This window comes from Vipera ursinii (assembly GCF_947247035.1).
Source record: "Vipera ursinii genome assembly, chromosome: 2".
NCBI lineage: Eukaryota > Metazoa > Chordata > Lepidosauria > Squamata > Viperidae > Vipera > Vipera ursinii.
The window spans coordinates 194,308,059-194,335,398 of NC_139513.1; the positions used below are offsets into that span (position 1 = coordinate 194,308,059).

The 27,340-nt window shown below is 40.2% G+C and overlaps 1 protein-coding gene across 1 annotated transcript in view; it reads right to left on the reverse strand.

Moving 5' to 3' along the window:
- Positions 1-27,340, reverse strand: part of TNKS (tankyrase) — a 105,408-nt gene that overhangs the window by 58,690 nt on the left and 19,378 nt on the right. Inside the window, exons 4-5 of the mRNA XM_083352833.1 lie at positions 3,550-3,586; positions 2,876-2,951 (exon numbers count right to left, since the gene is read on the reverse strand). Of these exons, the coding sequence (XP_083208959.1) occupies positions 2,876-2,951; positions 3,550-3,586 (113 nt within the window). The remainder of the gene's footprint in view (positions 1-2,875; positions 2,952-3,549; positions 3,587-27,340) is intronic.

A 27,340-nucleotide genomic window follows, 5' to 3' on the forward strand; every position in this document is an offset into this window, starting at 1 on the left:
CACCTTTTTTTTTTTTTTACAAAAAAAGCACTGGGAATAATTAACTGGTTTATCAGTGAAGACAAGATAACTTTGGGTAAGAACTAAAAAAACCCTCAAAGAACTTGAATGGAGTGAAATTGTTTTTAAAATATTAAATGTGGTTCCATTGTGGATCATAAAGAACTTGGGTTTTATGTCAGCCAGAAAAATTTCTTGAGATAGTTAGTCTCTCTATGATTTCCTTTTTTAAAAGATGCAGTATTTTAAGTTATTTAGTTTGGTAACAATTTGAAAGTTTATTTTTTTATTGTGGTGCCCAAAAGGTAACACTTTCCATATCATATGCTTTGATGAACTGAATCATTCCCCACATTTATTATTTTAGTAATTTCCAGTATAGCCTTTTAAAAGGTATCTTTAAACTGAAAGTAGAAACAGCTTTGCTTTTTGCAATGTTCTATTAAAAGATGTGAGAGTGTTGGACCCCAGTGATTACAGGTAGTCCTCAGGTTAAGAAAGTCCAACTTATGGAACTTATGGACAAGCTACACTTGCAAACAGGCAGTCTCTTAATAAAAATGGTGGATTGCATTCTCTTTCCTTCAGCCAACAAATCACGAAGCAACACAATGGTTTCATGAACTCCTGACATCACCACGGCAATCTTAAATGTATATTTCTTCAATAAATGCAACCTCACAATAAAATGAGTAGACCATGCATGAGCATCCATTACAAATGCTCATGTATATAGCAAAAGAGTTTTCCTTGACAAAACATAGGTCAAACGTTATGCAGATGGAATCAAATGAGCAAATCCAAGACCTGCCTGGACAATATGGTTTTAAGCAACAGAAAGACACAATCACCTTTTAGTAATCTAAGAAATAAAATCCAACTGTTGCCCTCATAATAATTTAAAAAGTCAAATTAGCAATCATTAGTTAACATATCAGATCAGTAGAACTGTCATTATGGGACATGGCAACTCACCTTATTGATCCAGTGATGTACTATAGATTGTTAAAAGTTCTTAAGAATAACTGTTTAACCTATTAATTGAACCTTTTAATTAATCTATTAAATCCATTAATTAATTTTTAACCTATTTCTGTTCTCTGACAGAAATTTTAGACCTATTTATATTCTGCTACAGCTTCACTTTTTAAACAGTCTAACACCTAAACACTTCCCTCATTTAAATACTGTGCATTTCAGAACACCGCTGAACAATTGATAGTGTCCTATTAATTAGTTATTAGTTACTGATTACTGAACAGTTAATACTGTCCTGGATTAAGTGCTGCTCTGGATCTCATTTAGCAATTATTAACATAAGCAAAAGCCAAGGGCCTCCAGATATCAGCAATCTACAGTAGCAACTGGTCCTGTAGCAATTGATACCACATAATCAAATCCTCACTCCTTTCTATTTCTGCTGCTCTGACTGCTGTCAAAATTCTGGGCCCGTAGCGGCTACTCTGCTGGAGGAAGAATAAAACGTGGTGGTGGTGGTAGGCAGGGTAGGTGAGCAAAATGGGATGTGGCAGGTTTGAGAGAATAAGGAGTGTGGGGGCCACTTTTTACAGAGGCAACCATTGTGACAACCAAAAATGATGGGCCAGATAACAGAATGGAGAATTGGTTTGTCAAGGCAGACCAAAAATATGGGGTAACAGAGCCCAGCTTTGCCTGGGGCAAAACTAAAATGCCCAGGAGTTGAACCACATAGTTTCAAAACTCATGATTTGAGCATTAATCAAACTGATGGTTGTTCTAATGTAAATAAAACTAAGATAACTAATCAGCTATTTTAGAGGAAGAAGTACAAAGTCTAGCACTGGCTGAGTGTCAATTACTTAGCTCTACTTCATTTAACAGGATATATATATATATATATATATATATATATATATATATATATATATATATATATATATATATATATATATACACCATATATGCATACCATAATTAAACCAATCATACTTAACATATATGAGCATAATGTAAGAGCTATAAATATTGAATTATGGAAAAGTGTGTTTAGGCTATGAACTGCATCCAAAATATTCTTTTACATCTTCACTGCACTGAATTACTAATCAAATTATTTGAACAATTTAAATCTCAAACAGTCTGCTGGCAGCGTATGAGCCACAATCTCTCCCAAATTATATCTGTCATGTCCTCCCCCAAAATTACCTGGGGACATTTCAGTCACAGAAGCTGAAGTACCTGATTACCTATTTCAGACAGTTATTAAAAATTGATGGGATACTAAGAATCACTAACAGACAAAATAACCGTGCTGTGTGAACCTAGGTAAACTATGATACTAGAATCTATTACATCAGATTATAATAATACACAAATTAATGAAACATCTAATTAGAATTCTGAATGTATAACTTCTTCCTTTTCTTACTTCATATTGATTAATATACTTTAATTCCCCATTATGTAAAGCTGCAGTTAGACAATTAAATGAGACTATAAAAATTTGGAATGAATATCCAACAAGATTAATGAAATTGATCTAAAATTGGCTATAACAAGCTAGAGTACAGAAACCCTATTTTTCACAGCCAGAACACTCACACAGAGAAAACTGTTCATTTTCAGTTATTATCAAAACGCAAACTCACAATTTATATTTATTAACCAATATTCTAAAGCACAATGCCGGGCTGTTATTTAAAATGCAGTCATTCAACTGCCATGTTCCACTACCTCTGTCAAGCTGTCAGTATTGTAGACATCATTCAATCTTATGTGATGAGACCCAAATTACAATCCACAAACCCGGGTGGTTATCAAATTTTTAAACTGATAAGATATGCTGACCAGCTGCCGAAAAAATTACAGCAGATTTATATTTACAGAGACTTACTTTTCGCCCATCACTTGCATGGCAATTCACATTTAAAGGTGTCAACAAAGCCATTAGTTTTTCTTCATTGCCACTCCTGCAAAGAAGAAATGGAAGGGAGAAGAAGTCCCTTAAAGAATATATGAAATGGAGTTTCACATTAACATCATGTTCACAATCCACCTTGTGTGCATTTTAACTTAGAAAAATTTTGCTTCCATTATTTCCTTTAAATATATGCCTATATAAACATATATGATAGAATAATTTACCATATTTTAAATATAATAAATATACATTTCCCAAATTGTTGCAATCTTCCTCAAGCCACTATAAATAGCTTCCAGCCTCTCGCTCAAGCTTTTCTATAACATATATGTAAATGAAGAATCCATAAGGTAGAGAATTTTTAAAAAATACCCTAACATAAAATTTCTCGTTAAAAATGCTTTTTAAACATAATAGAATTTGAAATGCATTCTGTCTAAATTCGACTACAAGTGTATTGTAGAATTACAAGCAACTATTCAGCTTTCTGCAAGTAGTTAAATCCCAAAGACTCATGTTAACTGTTTATCGGCCCAATTTTATAAAAAGATAATGACAACATGACAGATCATAAAAACCCATTTTCACCCTGATTTTCACCCACCTCTCTTCAAAAACAATGCATTTGTATTCTGAACAGCACTTACCTAGCAGCTTCCAAGAGTTCGTCCTTCTTGTATTCACCTAAATGATTGCAAAATATCATGCTGTTAGCATTTGGCAGAAGACAGATGAAGAAATGCAGCAGGAAGCAAATACAGAATTAAACAGAGAACAGGAGGGGGGGGCGACAAGCAAGCCCACACCCCGCTGGGTGATGGAGCTGTGACGTTAGTCAGCTTGTGAAGGCAGCATCACCAGTGCCTTGGAGACGGGCAGCAAATTGACGCAGCTTCTTATCCAATCCTCAGATGAAATGGCTTTCTTCAGACAACCAATGAATGCTGAACCTCTGTCCAGAAACAATCCCTCTGATAACAGCATGGCAGCTGAGGACAGTGTCTCCTCCCCCATTTTTCCTATTCAATCTCTTAGCACACTAGTATAGCATAAAGGCACCGACACACCCCAAGACTTTTTTTTAAAGGTACATATAATAAGGTCTGAACCATTTGTAGCCTCAAAATTATCTTGCAATAGATTTATTTCAGAGGTTATTAAAACTGTGTCCAAAGTAAATGTTTGTTACCTTAAGAGAACTAGTGAACCATAATAAAACATGTGGGGAAGACAAAAGTAGTCTGACAATAGCATTTCGAAATCATCCATTAAAATGGTTGTCTGTTTTCGTATCTTTTGGAAAGAATGAAAAATTCATACCCTGCAATTTAGCTCTATCTCACTACCACGTCATCCACTAGATATTTTAAGTATATGGCCTTTGAAAGTTTTAATATTTTAGTCTTTGAAATCTTTATAAAAATTGTAGTAGATAATTTTGCATTCTATCTAATGGTAAGACATTTCAGAGTAAAAGTTATGAATTCAAAGAAACAGAACAGTGTTTATAATGGCAACTGTCTCCAAGTAAGAAATATTAAATGCAGGTGGATTACTCCATTTCTTTTGTGGGTCTTTATGAATGGCAAAGCTTTTATATTCTCCACAGAAGATGCTAAGAAAATGCTTGAGTCGTGAACTACTACAGAACAAGAAAAAAAAGGACACAGACAGACAGAAGACCAAAACTGGATCAGATTTTTTTCCCTACCCATACATTTAATTAATTGCTGACTTCATGGATCAAATTAATAAATTTTTCAACAAAGATTAAGAGATTGAATAGCCCATTCAAAAGAGAAGAAAAATGAGAATGCAGACAATATAGGTATTTATGAAATACAATTTTAAAAGATCATGTTAATGTGTTAGAATGTAAATATTAGGTCAAAATCATGTGGTTTCTGGTGGGAACAACAGAGTATTAATATATATTATTAACGTACAGCACAAAATTCCAGATGAAACAGAAATATCTTTATTACTAAGGTTTCAAACTGAACAATGGAAATTACAATTGCTTCAATTTATGCTTTAAAAGATAACTAGAGAATATCTTGTGATTTTTTTTCCAATTACTTCTTGAAATTGCAAGATATTTTTTGAGTCTTGGAAACATTAACAGGATTCTTCACGTAAATGTCGATAAATTTGGTTCATACCAAAAGAGTTATGCAAGTTGCCAAAAAATTATAGATTCTATGTCATTACTTTCTTCCTTAGATGTTTAAAGACATAAATATCCTTTAGAGAAAAATATACATATTGTTCCCCTTCTCTTAACATTAATTTAGGGATAGATATGACCTGGATATTTAATTCGCTATTACTTTAATGTAAAGAAGTTGCAGCACTTAATTCCAAATGTAATGTTGCATCAAAGAATCTCTGGCTTGAAGAAGTAGAATTGAATGGCCTATTATTATTACAAGAAGCTATCAAATTTAAGTGTCAACCTTAATTAAAGAGCATCTTCCAAGCAAACTCAGCTCTTGATGTTTCTTTATTCACAGTATGGGAATCTAGTAAAGCATTTCTGAGAGGATTATTTATTTCTTTGGCATTAAATAGAAAGAAAAACTTCAGACAGCAGTTAAAGAATGTCACCATCTTTAATTCTTTATTTTACTGGCCTCTTTTATTCTATTTATTTGTTTTGCTTTATGATGTACTTCTCTTATATTTGTTTTATGGAAATGGATGGATAGATAAGACAAATGATTCAAAACTATCAAAATCAATACAAAATAGAAACCAATATTTGATATTATACAAAAGATTAAAATGATTTATAAACTGCTGGAAACAAATAAGTTACAAAAAAAGTGAATTTCAATAAAGATTTCAAATAAACTGTTGTTTTATGAAATGAGAAAAGGACCTATGACTTCGCTAAAGGATAATAGCAATCTATTTGAAGTACTGATGAGATGATACAGCATTTTATTAAATTTAATTCTCAAATGACATGGGTCCGGATTATTTACGGGAGCACCTTCTGCATCAACTTCCCATCGTCCTGTGCGCTCCCACAGAGAGGGCCTCCTCAGGGTGCCGTCGGCCAGGGAGTGCTGGCTGGCGGCTCCCAGGGGGAAAGCATTCTCTGTGGGCACGCCCGCCCTCTGGAATCAGCTTCCTGTTGAGCTCCGGATGGCTCCCGACCTTTGCTCTTTTCGCCCCGACCTGAAACCTGGTTATTTGAGCTTGCCGGCCTGGACTGAGAGACTGGGATTTTAAACTTTAGAATTTGTCTTGTTGGGGCTAACTTAACTTAACTTAATTTATTTTTTAACTTTATATACCATGTTTTAACTGCCCTGTACACCGCCCCGAGTCCTTTGGGAGAGGGGCGGTACATAAATCCAATAAAATAAAATAAAATAAATAAAATAAATAAATATATGAAAAACCAGCATGAAGTTTGGAAAAGATTACACAGTACTCAGATGCTGATTATGAAATATACACATCATCCAAAGGAATTACAGAAAATGAAACAAAGGAAGCAATGCTTTCTAGGACCAGATGCATTTCTACTGCATTTTTGTGCAGTGAAAAAATTTAAAATGAAGTTTGATGAAAGCATTAACTAGGGTTCTTCTTCCATATCTAGATCAAACTTTAAACTACCAGAATGAAGCCACCAGCTTGGCTTTGTCAGTGGCCAAAAATAAGTCATTATTGGTACATGTTTCTGGTAGTAGATGACATACCAGCTGGGGCTGGGCTCTGTGTATCCCCACATTCACATAGTATGTTGTTATCCACTAAGAGACTCCACTTCAGCATATCAGTTTTACACAGGCACTGCAACTCAACCTATTCAGGGTCCTCCAAATAGTACAAGGGAGATCAGATCCTTCAGCCATATTTATTTATTTATTTTCCTCCTTTAATATTATTCCTTGCTCGATAGTCTCCTTCCTCCATCTTTTAATGTGATTTTGTTTTGTGTACTCTCAAGAATGTTCTTGCTATAAAGCTGTTGCTAGATGGAGGGCTTGGGGGACATGTCCATTCAAAGGATGTCAAGGATCATTCTCTTGCTTAGTTCTCTTGGCATTTGCTGCTACTTCTCACCTGATCTTGGGTGGGGCAATGCCAGCAAGAGGATATATTTTCTCAATTGGAGTAGGTTGGAGACAACCTGTCACTAAGCATACTGCTTCATTGAGGGCGATATCAACTTGTTTCATGTGTGCAGATGCGCCCCACACTAAAGCAGCATACTCTGCTGCAGAGACATTCAAGGCCAAAGCTGATGTGTGCAACATAGATGGTTGAACTCTCCGTGTGTATTTTATCAATTTCCTGATGATATTGTTCCTCGAGCTGACTTTAGCCTTAGTGTTACTTAGATAGGTTGATCGTTTGTATATATGTTATACAATATTGGAGACAATACACTTCCTTATGGCAGCCTGTTGTTCTGCATCCTCCGTCTACTGGGGTTGGATTAGGTATCTTCCATGATCCCTTCCAACTCTGTTACTGTTAACTATTACTATTACTGTTGTCATTCAGGGTCACATAAAATTTCCAGTTTTGGAGGAAGTTGCCAATGACCCTGGTAAGCATATTATCTCCAGTGATACTATTTTACTTGTGTAGCAATATTCCATATTGTTATATGCTGCAGGTAGGTTGATGAAAACCACTCCAGGCTTTCATCAACTAGGTAATGAACAAGGTATAACAACATCAAGCACTCTTTCCTTCATTGCAGGAGGCCACAATTCCATAGTCCAAAGAGCAGTACCTTGCTCTTAATGTATTTAATACTATTTATTTATTTAATACTATTTCTATACCGCCCTTCTCCCGAAGGACTCAGGGCGGTGAACAGGGCAAGAATAAAAATACAAATTACAAAAGTTAAAACAAGATTAAATAAATGCCCACATACTAAAATACATCTTTAAAACTCAATAAAATAACCGTAACAACGCCCCCCCCCATCCCTTCATCAGGCCAGGCCAGCTTGTTCAAAAAAGTATGTTTTTAGCTCGCGGCGAAAGGAGCGAAGGTCGGGTGCCGTCCGGAGCTCAACCGGTAGCTGATTCCATAGCTCCGGGGCGCCCACAAAGAAGGCTCTCCCCTGGGGGCCACCAGTCGACATTCTCTGACCGGTGGCACACTGAGGAGGCCCTCTCTGTGGGAACGCACAGGGCGGAGGGAAGTCGATGCCGGCAGCAGGTGTTCCCTCAGGTACTCCAGACCCCTGCCATGTAGGGCTTTGAATACCATTACTAGTACCTTGAATCTCACCCGGAAGGCAACCGGTAACCAATGCAGCTCGCGGAGCAGAGGTGTAACGTGGGAGTATCGGGAGACTCCCAACACAACTCTCGCGGCTGCATTCTGTACCAGTTGGAGCTTCCGGGTGGTCCTCAAGGGCAGCCCCATGTAGAGAGCGTTGCAGTAGTCTAGTCGAGAGGTCACGAGCGCATGAGCGACTGTGCATAGATCATCCCGGCTTAGATAGGGCCGCAACTGGCGCACCAGGCGAACCTGGGCGAAAGCCCCCCTAGTCACAGCTCCTATGTGGTCTTCCAGGGTGAGCCGTGAATCTAGGAGGACTCTCAATTTGCGAGCCCTATCTACGGGGGGGTAATAATTCGCCCCCCATAGCGAGAGGTGGAATGTCCGAATAAACCCGGGATGAAGGTATGCAAAGTCACTCGATCTTGTCGGGGTTGAATTGAAGTCTGTTCCTCCCCATCCAGACCCGAACCGCCTCCAGGCAACGGGACATCACGGTGAGGGCATCACTGGGGTGGTTTGGGGTCGAAAGGAAAAGCTGGGTATCATCAGCATACTGATGATACCCAACTCCAAAACCACGAATGATCTCACCCAGCGGTTTCATATAGATGTTGAACAGGAGAGGCGAGAGGACCGACCCCTGAGGAACTCCACAAATGAGAGACCTCGCGGTCGACCTCTGCCCTCCTGCCAACACCGACTGCGAGTGTCCCTGGAGATAGGAGGAGAACCACTGTAAAACCGTGCCTCCCACTCCCAATCCCCTGAGACGTCGCAGCAAGATACCATGGTCGATGGTATCGAAAGCCGCTGAGAGGTCTAATAGGACCAGAACAGAGGAATGCCCCCTGTCCCGGGCCCTCCAGAGATCATTCACCAGCGCGACCAATGCAGTCTCCGTGCTGTACCCGGGCCTGAAACCCGATTGGTACGGGTCTAGATAATCCGCTTCATCCAGGACCAGAGGGAGCTGATGTGCCACCACACTCTCAACAACCTTCGCAAGAAAGCGAAGGTTGGAGACAGGACGAAAGTTGTTCAATACATCTGGGTCCAAGGCAGGCTTCTTGAGGAGAGGCCTCACCACCGCCTCTTTCAAGACGGCGGGGAAGCTGCCCTCGCTCAAAGAAGCCAATATAACTGCCTGGAACCAGCTGCATGTCCTCTCCCGGGCTGCATAGACCAGCCAGGAAGGGCACGGGTCCAATAAACATGTGGTGGTGCTCAGCCTCCCCATGATCCTGTCCACTTCCTCCGGAGTCACAGAATCAAACTCCTCCCAGGTGATATCGACAAGACCGCCCGTGTCCTGCTCGACAGACTCTGCCCAGTCAGAATATGACTTAACATATTCTTCTTCTAAATAATAAATGCAAATGACATGGACACAACCTTTTGAGCAATAACTGCAGTCAAGCACGTCCTATATTCTTGTGTTCTTTTAGAAGTAACATTTTGGAGCATTATTCTGCTGGGAGAACTGTGACATGTGATTAAGATACATCTTACACTGGGCATTATGTTTTATTCCAGAAAACTTTGATAACCTTCTGATTTCACGGTGCTCTGCTGCATAGAGTAAGGGCTCCTCATCATGAAAGCAGCAATGCAACCTCATAATATTATGAAGCTTCCTCTATGTTTCACAATAGAGATGGTGGGGTTTATTTTTTGTTTAAAAAAAGCTTTAATTTAGTTCCATCTGTCTAAAGGACATTCCCCCAGAAGGACTGTAGCTTGTCAACATTCAAATTAGCAAACTCCAGTCTGGTTTTTTTTGTATCTGTTTTTCAAAAATGGGTTCTCTTTAGGTCTTTCACCCAGGTAGTGTAACTTGAAGTTGTTATACCTTGACAGTTGTTTACTTAATTCTTCTTAGTTCTTTCTCTACTATTTCAACTAACTTTCTGTTTTTTGGGAGGATAATTTTCCCCTTGCAGCCATGTCCAGAGACGTTTGCTACAATACCACGGATCTTAAATTTCTTCGTAATATTAATAATCATAGTCACAGGAATGTAAACCTTTTTGGAGATGGTTTTGGAGCCTTTACCATGTTTGGTTATTACTTTCCTTCATTTCCTCCACAGGCAACTGATTTTCTTATTCTTATCCATGTTCACTGTGCTGCACACAATGACACAAATTGCCTCAGTACTTTTCATAATCATAATAGTAAAGTTGGAAGGGACCTTGGAGGTCATCTAGTCCAACCCCCTGCTCAGGCAAGAAACCCTATACCATTTCTGACAAATGGCTGTCCAGTCTCTTTTTAAAAACTTCCAGTGTTGGAGCAGTCAGAGCTTCTGGAGGCAGGTTGTTCCACTGGTTAATTGTTCTAACTGTCAGGAAGTTTCTCCTTAGTTCTAGGTTGCTTCTCTCCTTGATTAGTTTCCATCCATTGCTTCTTGTCCTGCCTTTGGGCGCTTTGGAGAATAGCTTGACTCCCTTTTCTTTGTGGCAGCTCCTGAGATATATTGGACCATTGCTATCATGTCACCCATAGTCCTTCTCTTCATTAGGTAAAGGTAAAGGTTCCCCTGCAGATGCATGCTAGTCGTTTCCAACTCTAGGGGCCGGTGCTCATCTCCGTTTCAAAACCGAAGAGCCAGCGCTTGTCCAAGGACGTCTCCATGGTCCTGTGGCCAGCATGACTAGATGCCAAAGGCGCATGGAACGCTGTTACCTTCCCACCGTAGTGGTCCCTATTTTTCTACTTGCATTTTTACGTGCTTTCGAACTGCTAGGTTGGCAGAAGCTGGGACGAGTAACAGGCGCTCACGCTGTTACGCAGCACTCGGGATTCGACCTGCCAAACTGCCGACATTCTGATCGACAAGCTCAGCATCCTAACCCACTGAGCCACTGCGTTCTCTTCATTAAACGTACTCAATTCCAGCAGCCATTCCTTATATGTTTTAGACTCCAGATCTCTAATCATCTTTGTTGCTCTTCTCTGTACTCTTTCCAGAGTCTCAACATCTTTTTTACATCGTGGTGACCAAAACTGGATGCAGTATTCCAAGTGTGGCCTTACCAAGGCATTGTAAAGTGGTATTAATTCTTCACGTGATCTTGATTCTATCCCTCTGTTAATGCAGCCCAGCACTGTGTTGGCTTTTTTGGCAGCTGCAGCACACTGCTGGTTCATATCTAAGTGATTGTCCACTAGGACGCCGAGATCCCTCTCACAGTTACTTCTATTAAGCAAGGTACCCCCTATACTATACCTGTACATTTGGTTTTTCTTGCCTAAATGTAGAACCTTACTTTTTTCACCATTGAATTTCATTTTGTTAGATAGCGCCAAGTGTTCAAGTCTGTCCAGATCCTCCTGTATCTTAAGCCTGTCTTCTGGAGTGTTGGCTATTCCTGCCAGCTTGGTGTCGTCTGCAAATTTGATGAGTTCCCCATTTATCCCCTCATGCAAATCATTGATGATGTTGAAAAGCACTGGGCCTAGAACAGAACCATGGGGCACCCCACTACACACTTCCCTCCATGTAGATGCAGTTCAATTGAGGACCACACGCTGAGTACGGCTGGTCAGCCAGCTACGAATCCATCTGGTGGTGATGCTGTATAATCCACATTTACCTATCTTATCAAGTAGTAGTTTGTGATCTACTTTATCAAATGCCTCACTGAAGTCCAAGTAAATTATATCCACAGCATTCCTCTGATCCACTAATTTTGCCACTTGGTCAAAGAATGCAATAAGATTTGTCTGGCATGATCTGTTTTTGACAAACCCATGTTGGCTTTTAGTAAAGATTTTGTTTGCCTCTAGGTGCTCGCTGATTCGTTGTTTGATTATCTTCCAGAATCTTCCCAAATATTGAGGTCAGACTGATAGGTTCTGTAATTTCCTGGATCCATTTTTTTTCCTTTTTTGAAGATGGGAACTACATCAGCTCTTTTCCAGTCCTCTGGTAGTTCCTCAGTGCTCCAGGATCTTTGAAAGATATATTCAGTGGTTCTGAGATCACATCTATCAGTTCCTTGAGAACCTTGGGGTGTAATCCATCTGGTCGTGGTGATTTGAACTTGTCTAGGCTGGACAGGTGCTCACTTACCATTTTCTTGCCTATCTTAACTTGTGTTTCCATTCTGTTTTTTATGGCACTATTTTTATAGGTTGGTCTGTTTTTTTTCCTTTGTGTAAAAACAGATGCAAAAAAAGAGTTAAATAGTTCTGCTTTCTCCCTGTTGCTTGTCACCTTCTTGCCACTTTCACCCACTAATGGACCAATCATTTCCTTTATTTATTTTTTACATGTTGAAAGAAGCTTTTTTTGTTATTTTTGACTTTTGTCGCAAGCCTTAGTTCATTTTGAGCCTTAGCTTTCCTCACTTCGTCTTTGCAGGCTCGGGCTATTTGCTGATATTCTGACTTAGTTATGTGCCCCTTTTTCCACTTTCTATACTTGTCCTTTTTATCTTTCAATTTGTCAGAGTTCTTTATGCAGCCACGCTGGTTTCTTTTGAGAGCTGTTATTTTTCCTCTTTGTTGGTATTGTGCTAGACTGGGCTTTTATTATCTCACTTTTCAAAATTTCCAAAGCTTCTTGAGTTGTTTTCCCCTTGAAGATTCTCATCCATGGAATCCTTCCCAAGCTCTAAGTTTATTGAAATTAGCTCTCTTAAAGTCCAAGACTCTAGTTTGACTGTGTTCTACTTCTTGTGCTTCCATAATGAGATTGAAGGCATTTGTGATACCAATTAAAATAGTCTGATTGAGAGATCACTAAAATCCAATAAAGTCTTTTTTACATCTTGGTGACCAAAACTGGATGCAGTATTCCACGTTAATTGATATAGAACATCCCTGTCCCCGGCAACCTAAAAATTATAGAGCTATCAGTGCATGTAACATAGATGTGTGTGTGGACAAGAATATCAACCTTGCTGTCAAGAAAAATCAGGCTTCTAATAGCGAGTGCCACATGAAGTGCACTAACCAAATAGGTGGTAAGACAATAGGGGAACTTAGGCACCACACAGGTCATGTAGAAAGTAAACACAGGGTCAGACATAAAGGACTCAAATGTCTATACACCAATGTACAGAGTATGAGCAATAAACAGGGTGAACTAGAAATTCAGGTTAATGAGGGCAGATATGATATTGTTGCCATCACGGAAACGTGGTGAGATGAAACCCACAAATGGTACACACAGCTAGAGGGATTTAAATTATTCAAAAGAAACAGATCAAATAAAAGAGGAGGTGGAGTTGCTGTCTATATAAGAAATAACTACATCTCTACAGAAATAGAGCACAACAATGATGAAAACTGTAAACTTGAATGCATTTGGGTCAATATAAAAGGGAGAAAAAAATGATATTGCCATAGGTATATACTATAGGCCACCCAACCAGAGGAAATAGATGAACTTTTTGCTAGTCAGCTAACCAAGGTATGTAGGAAGCACATCACAATAGTAATGGTGGACTTTAACTACCCTGGCATCAACTGGGAGACAAGCTCTGCACCAAAATATTATATTATATTCAAGATTTGTGCACAAATCTCTTTTTCACACAAATAAGAATTCATTGGCAAGTATGATAATTATAGGTATCCAAGGACTCACTACTTTAATCAAAATGGTGCAGGCACTGTCACACTGTGAGCTTCTTCGCTTTCATAAACATCACAATGCATGGACAAAAGGGGCAAAATTTGCACTGTGTCAGCACAATGCTGTTCTTGTTATGTCTCTCCCCCATCGTCAGATGCCATTGATGTTAACTGATCCAGATGCTTTATGAGATGAAAATGATATCCACATCTCCTTTAAAAAGCCAGCTTACTTAATTTAACCATCTATGATAACTGCTATTTTGTGTCTCATTTTCCTTTCTCGAATAGGTTATGGAGCAAAACGTGACTTTTCAGATTCACTTGGATACGTTCTCATCCAGGTTTATACCTAGGTTTGAGATCAAAACTGTTATCATTTGGCTATATATATGCTTGTGAACTGATTCAGTTTTCAACAGCTTTCAATATACTATAATTGATCCAGTATCCTTCAGGGTTTCTCATTGGGTTTAGAGGACATCTACTAATTTCAGTGCTACCCTTGCACAGGTAGCATATGAAGGTAGTCCTCAACTTACAACTATTCATTTAGTGACTGCTTTAAATTACAATGCTGCTGATAAAAATCTGGTCCTCACACTTATAACTGTCACACCACCCCCATAGTCATATGATCACAATTTGGGTACTTGGCAAATGGCTCACATTTATGACTAGCTGCAATGTCTTGTGGTCACATGATCACAATTTGCAATCTTTTCTGCTGATTCTTAGCCAAAAAACACCCATTCAGAAGAATGGGTTCGCAATTACGGTCATGGCATTTGCTTAATGACCATTGTAAAAATGGTCATAAAATCGGGTCTGGCTCGACTTACAATCAAAATGACTTATAATGTAAATACCAATCCTAATTGTGGTCATAAGTTGAGAACTACTTGTAGGCAGCTTTTGGATGGAGCAGGAAAAATACTGAAGTTTTTAATCCTATAATGGAACATGGAGATTATTTTGGGAGACAGAGAGAAGAGCCGCAGCCAAAGCAATGGTTGGATGTGTAGCAGCTTAGCCCGCAGAAATGCTTCTTAGGAGCAAGACTGACAAATCCAGACGACACTGAAATATTATTAGCATGTATTGCATCCACTGTCTTAGGTTCTGGAAGGGACCTGACTTTGTTCCAAGGCCTGGCTTAGTCTGTTTAAGGAGCCCATGTTTGTTACAGCTGTTTTTTACTGAAGATGTCAAGTTTTGCTGTTACTAGTTTTATATGATGTAAGCCAGGGGTGCCCAACCTGTGGGCCGTGGGCTCCAGGTCACCGGGCCACATGAATAGCTGGCCAGTGCGCATGTGTGCACTCGCATTCCCACTGGCGCTAGCACCACCGCGAGCACCAGGTTGGCACTAGTGCCACAAGCGCTGGGTGGGCGCTAGCGCCACTGAGGACCAGGTAGGCACTAGCACCACCCCATCTGTGGCACTCACAGCCCTGTTTGCAGCGCATGCACACATAAAGGTGCTGCCTCTCCCTTTTCCTCCAAAAAGGTTGGGGACCTCTGATATAAGCTGCTCAAAGTCTTTTGAAATGGGCAATTATAATCAATGTAATCATAATAATAAGGCGGCACTACTTTGATGTGGTTGTGGGGCTTTTGCGCTCTGAGCAAGATGAGAGCCATGCCAGAGGTTCAACTATAATGGACAGGTTTCATCAGAGAAGCCAGATGAAGATTGTCTCTCCCATAAACGATATGGTGAGGCATAATTTACAGCAGGGGTGTCAAACTCAATTTCATTGAGGGCCACATCAGCATTGCGGTTGTCCTCAGGGAGCCGGGTGGGTATGGCCTGGGTGGGCGTGGCCTACTGGGTAGGCGTGGCTACTGCGTGTATGGCCTACTGGGTGGGCGTGGCCAGCTCTACATCGTTCGCATCAAGGGTGCCTATGGGGGCCTGGGCAGGAGTGGGACAGATCTAAGGGTCTTTGGGCCAGGGCCAAGGCAGTGGGGGCCGTTCCCTCACTGTTTCCAGGATGGCTTTGCGGGCCACATGAAACCACTTCGTGGGCCGGATCTGGCCCCCGGGCCTTGTGTTTGACATGTCTGATTTACAGAAACCCGTAGCAGATTGGTCATTGTCCAGGTCAACAAGGACATATTTAGACTTAGGTCAACAAGGACCACACTGGACCTCTGGTGAAAAATGGGCTACAAGACTCAGGACTGTTGGCTGAGCAACCAGGGCCAGCAGCTGCAAAACTATTGGAAGAAATAATGAAGGCAGTTTTACTTAGAACAGCTTATATCCTGCAACTATACCTTTTAATATCATCAAATAAGAACATCTATCTATCCCAGGTCCTTAGGAAAGACGTGATAGGTGGATAAAAATGCCAAACCCAATCTAAATATCTGGCTGTTACCAACAATATTAAATGGCCACTACATTAAAAAAAAAACTACTGGCAAAGTAGATAAAAAAACAGGTAACATTTGCAAGAACTTATAGCAAGAATGCTGAAAAAAGAGGTAGAGTAGTTCATTCTGGCTGCACAAGATCAAGCTTTAAGAACAAATGCAAATAAAGCCAGAGTTAAGAAGAGAGTCATAGATAGCATATGTTCTCTCTGCAAAAAGCTGAAGAAACCAATGGACCTAGTTAGCTGTCACAAGCAGACTGATTACAAACAATGGCATAAAACAGTAGCAACAAGGGCACATTGGAATGCAAGCAGAAACTGGTCGAATGACAAAACAGACAAAATAATAGAAAATGAAGAAGCCAAAGTGGTCTGGAATTTTAGAATTCAAACAGACAAGCATCTGACACACAACACCCCAGGGTTAACAACTGTTGATAAGAAAGACAAAGAAGTCTGGAGATAAACACTGCAATACCTAGAAACAGCGGCTTAGAAGTAAAAGAAGGGAGAAAAAAACCACTAAACATAAAAGCCTGCAAAGAGAAATAGGACGACTGTGGCACAAGAGAGTAGTACCAATAGTAACAGGTGCCTTAGGTACAATCCCAAAACATCTGGAGCATCACATGAACGCTATCAGAGTTAACAGAATTATTATCAATCAACTGCAAAAGCAACTTTACTTGGAACAGCTTACGTGCAACAGTACCTTCAATACTATTAAATAACAACAACTGCTTAGTCCAGGTCCTTGGGGGAGACTTGGCAGGTGGGCACAAATGCCAAATTCAGTCTGAACATTTGGCTGTGCAACCAGCAATAATAATGGAAAAACTTTGTGGTAGAAGAATTCCTAACGTTGGATGGGGTTGCCTACGTTTCAAGGACCAGATTTGTAACTGGGTGAATTTCAGAATATTTGTGTGGAATCACAGGGGGCAGTGGTAGCCAAGTGTCTCTTTTATCAACTTTGGTTGGTACAACCAATGTAATCTTATCTAAATTCAGAAATGCATGAACTTTAATCTAATTTCTATAATTTATTCTGTATGGGAACCTGAGAAATTCAGCTATCAAATAGAAATACTTCAGTCCCGGGTAAATGCTTTATTTCCATGTCTGATTTGTTCATTTCAGCCATTAAATATTTGAACAACTTTGTAACCTGATTATTTGAATGATATAGTATATAAAACTATCCATGATTTATGTGAATGAATGTTATCCATCCACATTTTAAGATTCACAGAGGCCCTATTTCTCAGCTACCATTAAGATGAATTATCACTAATGATAGCTTTCTTAGTGGTAGTGCTTCCATATCAAATTCCAGGTTAAATGCTGCTTTCTGGGGTTGCTCTTAGGAGAGTTTTGAAAAAATTCTCTCTTTAGATTCCAATTCAAAAATTTTGATAATATGTTAATTGTTATATATGTCACTTTCGCTATTTAACTTTAAAACTAGTTCTGATTTATTTATAATAAAGCAGATCACTGATTAAATAGCTAATTAGGTATTCCAAACACAGAGAGACAAAATTAATTATGATGTAAAATTGTCACACAGTGAGGGGGAAAATATTTGATCCCCTGCTGATTTTGTACATTGGCCCACTGACAAAGAAATGATCAGTCTATAATTTTAATGGTAGCTTTATGGTAACAGTGAAAGACAGAATAGCAACAAAAAATCCACAAAAAGCACATTTCAAAAAAGTTATAAATTGATTTGCATTTTAATGACTGAAATAAGTATTTGACCCCTTCGTAAAAAAAAAAGACTTAGTACTTGGTGGCAAAACCTTTGTAGGCAATCACAGAGGTCAGACGTTTTTTGTAGTTGGCCACCAGGTTTGCACACATCTCAGGAGGGATTTTGTCCCATTCCTCTTTGCAGATCCTTTCCAAGTCAGACTGACCTTTGGCAACTCAAACCTTCAGCTCTCTCCACAGATTTTCTGTAGGATTAAGGTCTAGAGCACAGGTCGGCAACCCCAACCCGCTTTCGGCAGCTTCCTCAAAGAGCGGCGCCGCTGCCCCTTCGCAGGGAGGTACGCGCGCACCTCCCCAAAGGTTTGGGGAGGTGCGCGCGCAACTCCGGTCGTTCGGAGAGGTGCGCGCGCACCTCTCGGAATGGGCAGGGGCGCCTCTCTTTTTGAGGAAGCTGCCACGGCCCGTCTGCGAAGCTGTCGAAAGCGGCAGCTTCACAGACGGGCCGCGGCAGCTTCCTCAAAGAGCGGCACCGCTGCCCATTCGCGCGGAGGTACGCGCGCACCTCCGGTCGTTCGGAGAGGTGCGCGCGCACCTCTCGGAATGGGCAGGGGCGCCGCTCTTTGAGGAAGCTGCCACGGCCCATCTGCAAAGCTGCCGAAAGCGGCAGCTTTGCAGACGGGCCGTCGCCGTCGGGCAACCGGGAACCGGTTCCAGCTCATTTTTTTAAAAAATGGCAGCCGCGTGCGTCCGCGCATGCGCAAAAAACCTTTTTGCGCATGTGCGTGCATGGACACACGCACGCGGCTCCCTCTTTTTTTAATTTGTGATGGAACCGGTTCCCAGTGGCTCTTTTTCTTTTTTAGGTTGCCGACCCCTGGTCTAGAGACTTGCTAGGGCACTCCAGGACCTTAATGTGCTTCTTCTTAAGCCACTCCTTTGTTGCCTTGGCTGTGTGTTGTGAGTCATTGTCATGCTGGAATACCCATCCACGACCCATTTTCAATGCCCTGGCTAAGGGAAGGAGATTCTCACCCAAGATTTGATGGTACATGGCCCTGTCCATCATCCCTTTGATGTGTGAAATTGTCCTGTACCCCTAGCAGAAAAACACCCCAAACCATAAAGTTTCCACCTCCATGTTTGATGGTGGGGATGGTGTTTTTGGGGTCATAGGCAGCATTCCTCCTCTTTCAAACATGGCGAGTTGATTTTGGTCTCACCTGACCACAACACTTTCACCCAGTTCTCCTCTGAAGCATTCAGATGTTCACTGGCAAACTTCAGACGGGCCTGTACATGTGCTTTATTGAGCCGGGGGACCTTACAGGTGTTCAGGATTTCAGTCCTTCACGGCATAGTGTGTTAGCAATTGTTTACTTGGTGACTATGGTCCCAGCTGCCTTGAGATCACTGACAAGATCCTCCCATGTAGTTCTGGGCTGATTCCTCACCGATCTCATGATCACTGAAACTCCACGAAGTGAGATTTTGCATGGAGCCCCAGACAGAGGGAGATCGAGAGTTATTTTCTGTTTCTTCCATCTACGAATAATAGCACCAACTGTTGTCATCTTGCCAGCATCAAGTTCCCTTCGTCCAGTGCGCTCGCACAGGGAGGGTCTTCTCAGGGTGCCGGCGGTAAAAGATTGCCGGCGGATAACACCCAGGGAGAGGGCCTTTTCTGTGGGTGCGCCTACCCTCTGGAACCAGCTGCCCGTGGAGCTCAGGACTGCCCCTGACCTACGCTCATTCCGCCGGGACCTGAAGACTTGGCTCTTTGAGCTCTCTGACCCAGGCTGAGAATTTTAACTGGGGTTTTATTTTCAGGGATAATTTAATCTTTTAATTCTCTTTTAACTTTGTATTTTATATTGATATGATTTTAAAATGCCCTGTAAACCGCCCTGAGTCCTGAGGGCGGTATATAAATCTAATAAAATCTAAATCTAAGTCTAAATCACCAAGCTGCTTGGTGATAGTCTTGTAGCCCATTCCAGCCTTATGTAGGTCTACAATCTTGTCCCTGACATCCTTCGACAGCTCTTTTGGAGGCCATGGTGGAGAGTTTGGTATCTGATTGATTGATTGCTTCTGTTTACAGGTGTCTTTTGTACAGGTAACAAGCTGACATTAGAAACTTATAACTTTTTTGAAATGTCTTTGTCTGGATTTTTTTTGTTGTTATTCTGTCTCTCATTGTTAAAACAAACTTACCATTAAAATTATAGACTGATCATTCCTTTATCAGTGGACAAACGTACAAAATCAATAGGGGATCAAATAATGTTTTCCCTCACTGTATGTCAATTAATATAAAATATACATGACAAATAATCTGATTTATTGCTTCTTTTCATAATAGTAATATTACTATCAAGTAAAGGTGTGTAAAACATTATGTGGGCAAAATGTCCTGCTCAGCCAGCCTAGTTTGAACTTGAAAGATTTACAGATTGCAATACAAAGGTCAAATGGTCCATTTCATGGTTCAATCACTTCATGTAAGGTTGGAACAGGCCATTTTGATGTTAAGACACTTTCAACAATTATTATTGGATGTTGCAGCAAAATATTTTGCAAGAAAAAAATCAAGCAATTTGAAAAGAAAACATAATCAACAAAGCATCTTCTTTAACCTCCCTCTTGGGACAACTTACATTTCGTCAGTGTTCTCTTCCCTTCCAATAAAAAAGGTCTAAAAACAGCCTATTTTACATAGCCTCTTATCTGCAACTTTCACTTTATTCTTAGTGAATCCAATATAACATTCCCATTTTATAGGGGATGTATTTTGAGGGGTGGGAGGAGACTGTAATCTTTTCAACTGAACCCAGTATAATTAGCAACCTGATTACACTCTCGCTGTCATTTTAAGTAACCATGCCATGAACTTACTAGTGATTTAAAAAGTTTGATTGTAATAGGTGGACATTCAAGTATTTTAAACTAAAATTTCTTTAAACACAATCAGTTTTCACAGCAGAGATAAACCAAGTATTTTCATTGTTTTATTCACTCATTGTTTTATTCACTTATTTTGGTTTCAGTCTGTGAATACAAAGAAGCAAGATTAGATCCAGTTACCGTATATAACTTTTAAGACTACATAATTTAGCCTTGGGGCATCTCTTTTACAGTTAACAAAATCTGAAAATTACAAAAACTACTGATGGGCCCACTAAGTATTGGACTGCTGCTATTGCAAATACAATTTATTAAACAGATCGTTTAATAAAATGATAGAGACATTTTATGTCTGATTAGCATTGCTCAGGTACTATTTCTGCATCTGCACAGGTAATGAATATAATTACTACTTTCAAATAATTTTATAAATGTACCTTCAGAAGTATGCACATCATCTTACAAAACGCATTATACCTTGCAGGTAGTCCTTCCTTAGAAGCCCTAATGAAGACTGGAATTTCCAGGAAAGCTGTTGTTAGGTGAAATGTGATGAAATCACTGAGAAACGGCAGTTCCAGAAGTCCTGGTTGCAATCATTAGGCAATGACTGTATCATCAAGTGAGCATCTCACACCCCTCCTGTCCTACTATGGTCACCTCCAATTCCTCCCACCTGCCTATCTTCCCAAATTTCTGCCCTTTTGGCCACCCTGCACTGGGCCTTGGCAACCTATCCCTGATGGCTGTCAGCAGCATCTGCTGACATGCCATCTTCTTCCTTTCGCTGCTGATGAGGCATGCCCAACTAAAGCAGCTGCTGGCCTTTTGCGACACAAGCTGCACTGAATTCCAATGCAATAGGAAACTGCAGGTGGTGGTGTAGTTGCACACCTCTAGGGCCTACTCAGGGGTCGGCAACCTAAAAAAGGAAAAGAGCCACTGGGAACTGGTTCCATCACAAATTAAAAAAAGTGGGAGCCGCGTGCATGTCTCCATGCACGCGCATGCGCAAAAAACATTTTGCGCATGCGCAGACGCACGCGGTTGCCATTTTTTTAAGTGAGATGGAACCGGTTACCGGTTGCCCGACGGCGACAGCCCGTCTGCAAAGCTGCCGCTTTCGGCAGCTTTGCAGACGGGCCGCGGCAGCTTCCTCAAAGAGCGGCGCCGCTGCCCATTCGCGCGGAGGTATGCGCGCACCTCTCCAAAGGTTTGGGGAGGTGCGCGCGCAACTCCAGTCGTTCGGAGAGGTGCGCGCGCACCTCTCCAAACGGGCGGTGCCACTCTCCATTTGGAGAGGTGCGCGCGCACCACTGCCCGTTCGAAGAGGTGCGCGCGCACCGGGCGGCTGGGAGCCGCATGTGGCTCCGGAGCCGCGGGTTGCCGACCCATGGGCCTACTGATAGAAATAGTTACATCAGAGGAAGGAAGGCTGTAGATTTCATTCAGATTTCTATGTAACATTTCTTCCTACTGATGATCATCCAACAATGTCATTGTATAGAATTCATTACCATCATTGTCCACGGCTGAGATGGGTTCAAAATATACTGCTCAAAAAAATAAAGGGAACAGAAAATAAGACATCCTACTCTTAAATACAGTACATTGTGTTAGTGTTCCCTTTATTTTTTTGAGCAGTACCGTATATGTGAAGATTTTTTTAAAAAATCCAGTATTGTTGAATGTGGAAATTAGGAAACATCAAAATATTTTAAGAGACATTTGAACATTTAAACTAATCAAAGAAATCAGCAACATAGCCATACAGTAACGTTCATTATTGTATGAAGAAACCTGTGTTAGCATGGCAGATTTTGTTCTGTTCACCTCCCAAAATATACTTTGGAGGAACCCTAAACTTTCTCAGGAGAAATTTGGTGATGAAGAGGATAAAGAACAATTCAACTAGTGCAAAGGTGGGCACCTTGTAGTGTTTATGCCATCCTAGCATCCCATTTCTGCCTCCTTCTTCAAAGTATCTTGTATCATGAGACTGCTCCATGAAAATTTGGCACCAAAATTGGCAGATGTAACAAAAATGACCTATATACATATCCACATAGCTAAATACCTCTTTGAAACACCTCAGTTAGTATTTGCTCACTCCTATATCCAGAAAGATAACTTTATGTTAATATCCCTTAATCATAAACATATGTGTCTAAATCTTTACTTGTCAGTTTACCATCAAATTATATTGTTATTGTTGCCACTGTTGTTATAATTGCTATCCAGATTTCAAATGAAAATTGCTGGAAATCCTACGACAGCAATATCCTTAATGCCTCTATAGAAATAGCTAAATTCATATAGCCCAATATTTGATAAGTGAAATGTGATCTAGAAAGAAGTCAGCAGACTTATAAAATAGCAAGACATTGACTTTTCAGACTATTTTTGAGGGCCTGTATCCAAATAAGCTACATCCCTAATTGTTAACATTAGATGTCAGGAAGCTTACTGTTTGGTTTTCAGTTTACTGTTTAACTTTCAGCTAGGCTCTTGAGTCTCAGCCTCAATTATCTCTAAATGGTCTTGTAAGAAAACAATGAATACCATTTTCAACTCCTAAAAGGCAGAATATAAATCTAATATAAAACGAATATATTAACTGTCCTTAGCTATTTTTTCTGAGTTAAAAGGCAATAGGATTGCTTCTGTATTTTAAAATAGAATTGAATAACTTGTGAAATCAATGAGAACTATCTAGGTTGTCTGGAGTAATGCGCAAATGAAATATCCCAAACAACTACAGGTATTTCTTGTTTAGCAACCAAAACTGGGATCAGCAACACAGCCACTAAGTGATGCAGTCACTAAGTTACGGTAATTGGGATCAGCAAGTCTAACTAAGCAATGTGATCATAAAGTGCAACATCACATGATCTCGTAGACAGCAATTCTGGTAGTTCCAATTGCCATTGTACTATCCTTTCGATATACAGTATATTCCTGATTGTGTGCCTGCTTACCTTTTTTTAAATAATCCCTTCCTCTCTGGTGTAGTAGGGAGAGGAAGAGAAATATCAGGTCAGGCACAGGACAGATTGCAACAACACTACAGTTGTTAAGTTAGTAACATGGTCGTTAAGTGAATCTGGCTTCCCCATTGACTTTGTTTGTCAGAAAGTTGCAAAAGGTGATCTCATGAACCCGGGACACTGCAGCCGTCATAAATACAGGCCAGTTGCCAAGCGTCCAAATTATGATCACATAACGGTGGGAAGGCTGCAACAGTCGTAAGTGTGAAAAACGGTCATGAGACATTTTTCAAAGTGCTGTTGTAACTTTGAACACTCACTAAACGAATGGTTGTTAAGCCAAGGACTGCCTGTATTTCCTATGGGCATGAGAACTCCTTTTTCAAGAGAAACAAAATGAAAGGATTCACAAAAAAGTTTCTGGTAAACTAATCAGGTAGCAGCTAGCTACATTTGGGTTTGATGGCATGAAAAACTGTATTCCCAGTATCCTATGTTAATTTTGACCCACTTGTTAGAACCAAAAATTATCTATAATGGCTGATTCTAAACATCAAGGAAGGGTTCCTTTGGAGGCACCCATTAGAAGAAATGATGCTGGGGTGTCCTGAGTCATTTTTGTCTTCCCTACAAAACACTGTAGTCCTATGGCTATCACAATAGATGTTATACAATTGTTTCTGAAGTCACTCTGATACTCAACTGAATAAAGCATAGCACAATAAATTATTTAATATTCCATATAGGTGTTATTTTTAACTCAATTCAAATACCGACACATTTACCTTCACGTCAGTCGACTGCGGTGAAGGGAGAGTCATAATTGTTATTTTTTGCAGGTTTCCCTTCATCTTTCACTATATGAGAATTTTCTTTTTTAGCTGTAATAGATACAAGACTGAAAAGCTAAAACACAGTGGGATACCATCAAACAAACAAAAAAAGACGTACATCTAAACAGAAAAAAGCAGGCCCATTGAAAAGAGAGGTATGCCTTGGAAATGGTTCAAGTGGACTTAATATTAAAGTCCTTTTCTAGTTCTTAGGGGAAAGGATAACTCCTTCCCCATTTCAGACTGATAAACCAGAGAGCAAGTCCAAAAAAATAAGCACCCCAAAGGCATTAGTAATGAGAACAGCCAAGATGTCTTTAGTTCTAATGGAGTACACACAATGCCCTGCGAGATAAGCTTATGTGGACCATTGCCTAATTTGGTTGGGGACAATGGCAAAAATTAAGAGGTCCTGGTGGCTAGCTAGCCTGAAATGATCAGCAGCTATATAATCTACTTCCTCTCTTCTGGCATGGAGATCAGGCCTCCCTTGTTGTCTGGAACAGCAATATAGGGTGTGAACCAGTTAAAGGATGTTCATCTCTTGTTTCTGAAATCCATGTCCTTCCATTAATACTTTGGGATGTGATAACAGCAAAACTAGGGGGTGTGAATTGACCTAGGGGCCCTGGTCATAAAAGGAATGTAGAAGGGATAGGTGGACAGAATAGTATAAACCATCTCCAGTAAATCCACTGAGAGCATGACAGATTTTTTTTTCTTAAGGGGCTCTCTATTCTGCTGTATTTGATATGGTGGTTTATTTGTTCGAGATCCAAGATAATCCACCACTTCTATTCTCGGGAATATGGACTTTTGAGTCAGAGAATCTCTTGCTTCATTAAACCTATTTGATAGCCTGTACATCTTGGATATGGCTTATGATCTTCAGAATCAGCTGCTGTTTGGTTGTCTTACGAAAACGTGGGGATTGGGGTATCAAGGGGGCATGGCGAATTTGAAATGGATCTTTGTGACCCATGCATTTCATATTTCATGTGAATCTGGATGTCAGTAAATTATATTAGTTTCCTGTACACAGGGAAGCTAAGACAGTCACTAAATTGATATTCCCCCCTCTTTCTGTGGGTGAATAAAGGATTCTGCCTGACATTCTGTTATAATCTATTTTGCGATTTCTACCATCACAAACACCTCACCCCCCCCGCCCGCCCATACGCACATAATGTTTTATGGCTCTTCTGCAGATCTGTTAGAATGCTGTAAAGATGGAGGGATGGAAGGTGCAACTGGGCATTCTGCTATCCTTGCTTTGTTTTTGGTGGTGGTGGTGATGGTGGTTAAGGACACGGCTTTCTTCATGTTGTCCATTAGGACATCATCAAGAGCTTCTCTGTATAGCTTCCTCTTTAACAGTCTGGAAGGAGGACAGAATTGGATTTAGAGACAACATTCCTATTCTTCAAAGTTCTCTTTTGGTAGCCACAAAACCCTGAAAAAATGAGGGGTAAGAACAATCTGAAGCAAATGTTTTCAGATTGTTTCTCCGGGTCACAAATAATGGCACATCTGATCTGCATTTCTGTATTTTTATGAAGCACTAGTTAGTAATAATTTGTAGATGTATCCATCAACTTTCTCTATAAATTATCTCTAGATCAGGGGTCCTCAACTCCCTGATCCGTGGACTGCTGTGGCATGCCGGCAACCGGTCTGCACAAACGAGCAAAGCCCCATCTGTGGGATGTAAGCAGCACACAAAACCACGTGCTCTCCGGTCCGTAGAAAAACTTTTCTCCACAGAACTGGTGCCTGGTGTCCAAAAGGTTGGGGGCCTCTGCTCTAGATAATGAATCAAAGGCTGCTTTCAAATCACTGAAGGTGACACAGCGAGATCTACATGAGAGATCAGAACCAATCAGCAAATTTCCATTAAGATTTCTATTATATAATTTATTAATACTCAAGACTAACCAAAATTGGACAGGCTAGTCTTTATAGCATAATTAGCTACTTAATTGCACTAGGCTAGGGTATTTGAGCTGGGAGGTTAATGTCATACTAAAGAATGGGAAAGTAGCACATGCAAGCTCACTAGTTTACTTAATTTGGAATTCTCAACTAGAGCAATTCCAATCCCACATTTAAGCACATACAATATCTGTCCAGTAATGTACTGGGAGCTTAACTCACAATGAGGGAAAATGATTGTCAGGATTAAAAGCCATCTTAAAAGCAATAAAACTGGTAGAAAGAGATGAGGATATTATCATACTACACATTAAACACTTTAATTTGAATCAATCAGTCAATCAAATTTCATGGCTAATTGTACCAAACTTCATATCTCTCCACTGTTTCCTTTGGCTAGCAGTAGGGTCTAATTTGAGACAATCCGTTGGACTTAGGGGCTTGCTTTATTAAAATGAAAGACTTGTGATCAGAGCCTTGTCTAGGATTAAGACCAACTTCTATAATCATAAAACAAATCTCATTTGCCCTAATATGAGATGACAATCTATAGGGAAAAAATAAGTATGTATTAATAAAATGTTTTGACGTTTTTGGTCAAACAGTTGCACAAAAAAATGTTTGGAAGTAACTGGATGCAATTTAGCTGAGCAGGCCATTCAGATATCCAGGGGAATATTTTCCCCTAGATGTAATGGGGGTGAAAGAATAACCCTGACAAAAATAGGAATAAGAGTCACAACCAAGTCAGCAATCAAATAAAAACAAATGTGAGTTTAAAGCAGAAATGTAATTTAGAGAAAATATGTCAAAATTGACCATCCCTAATTTTCT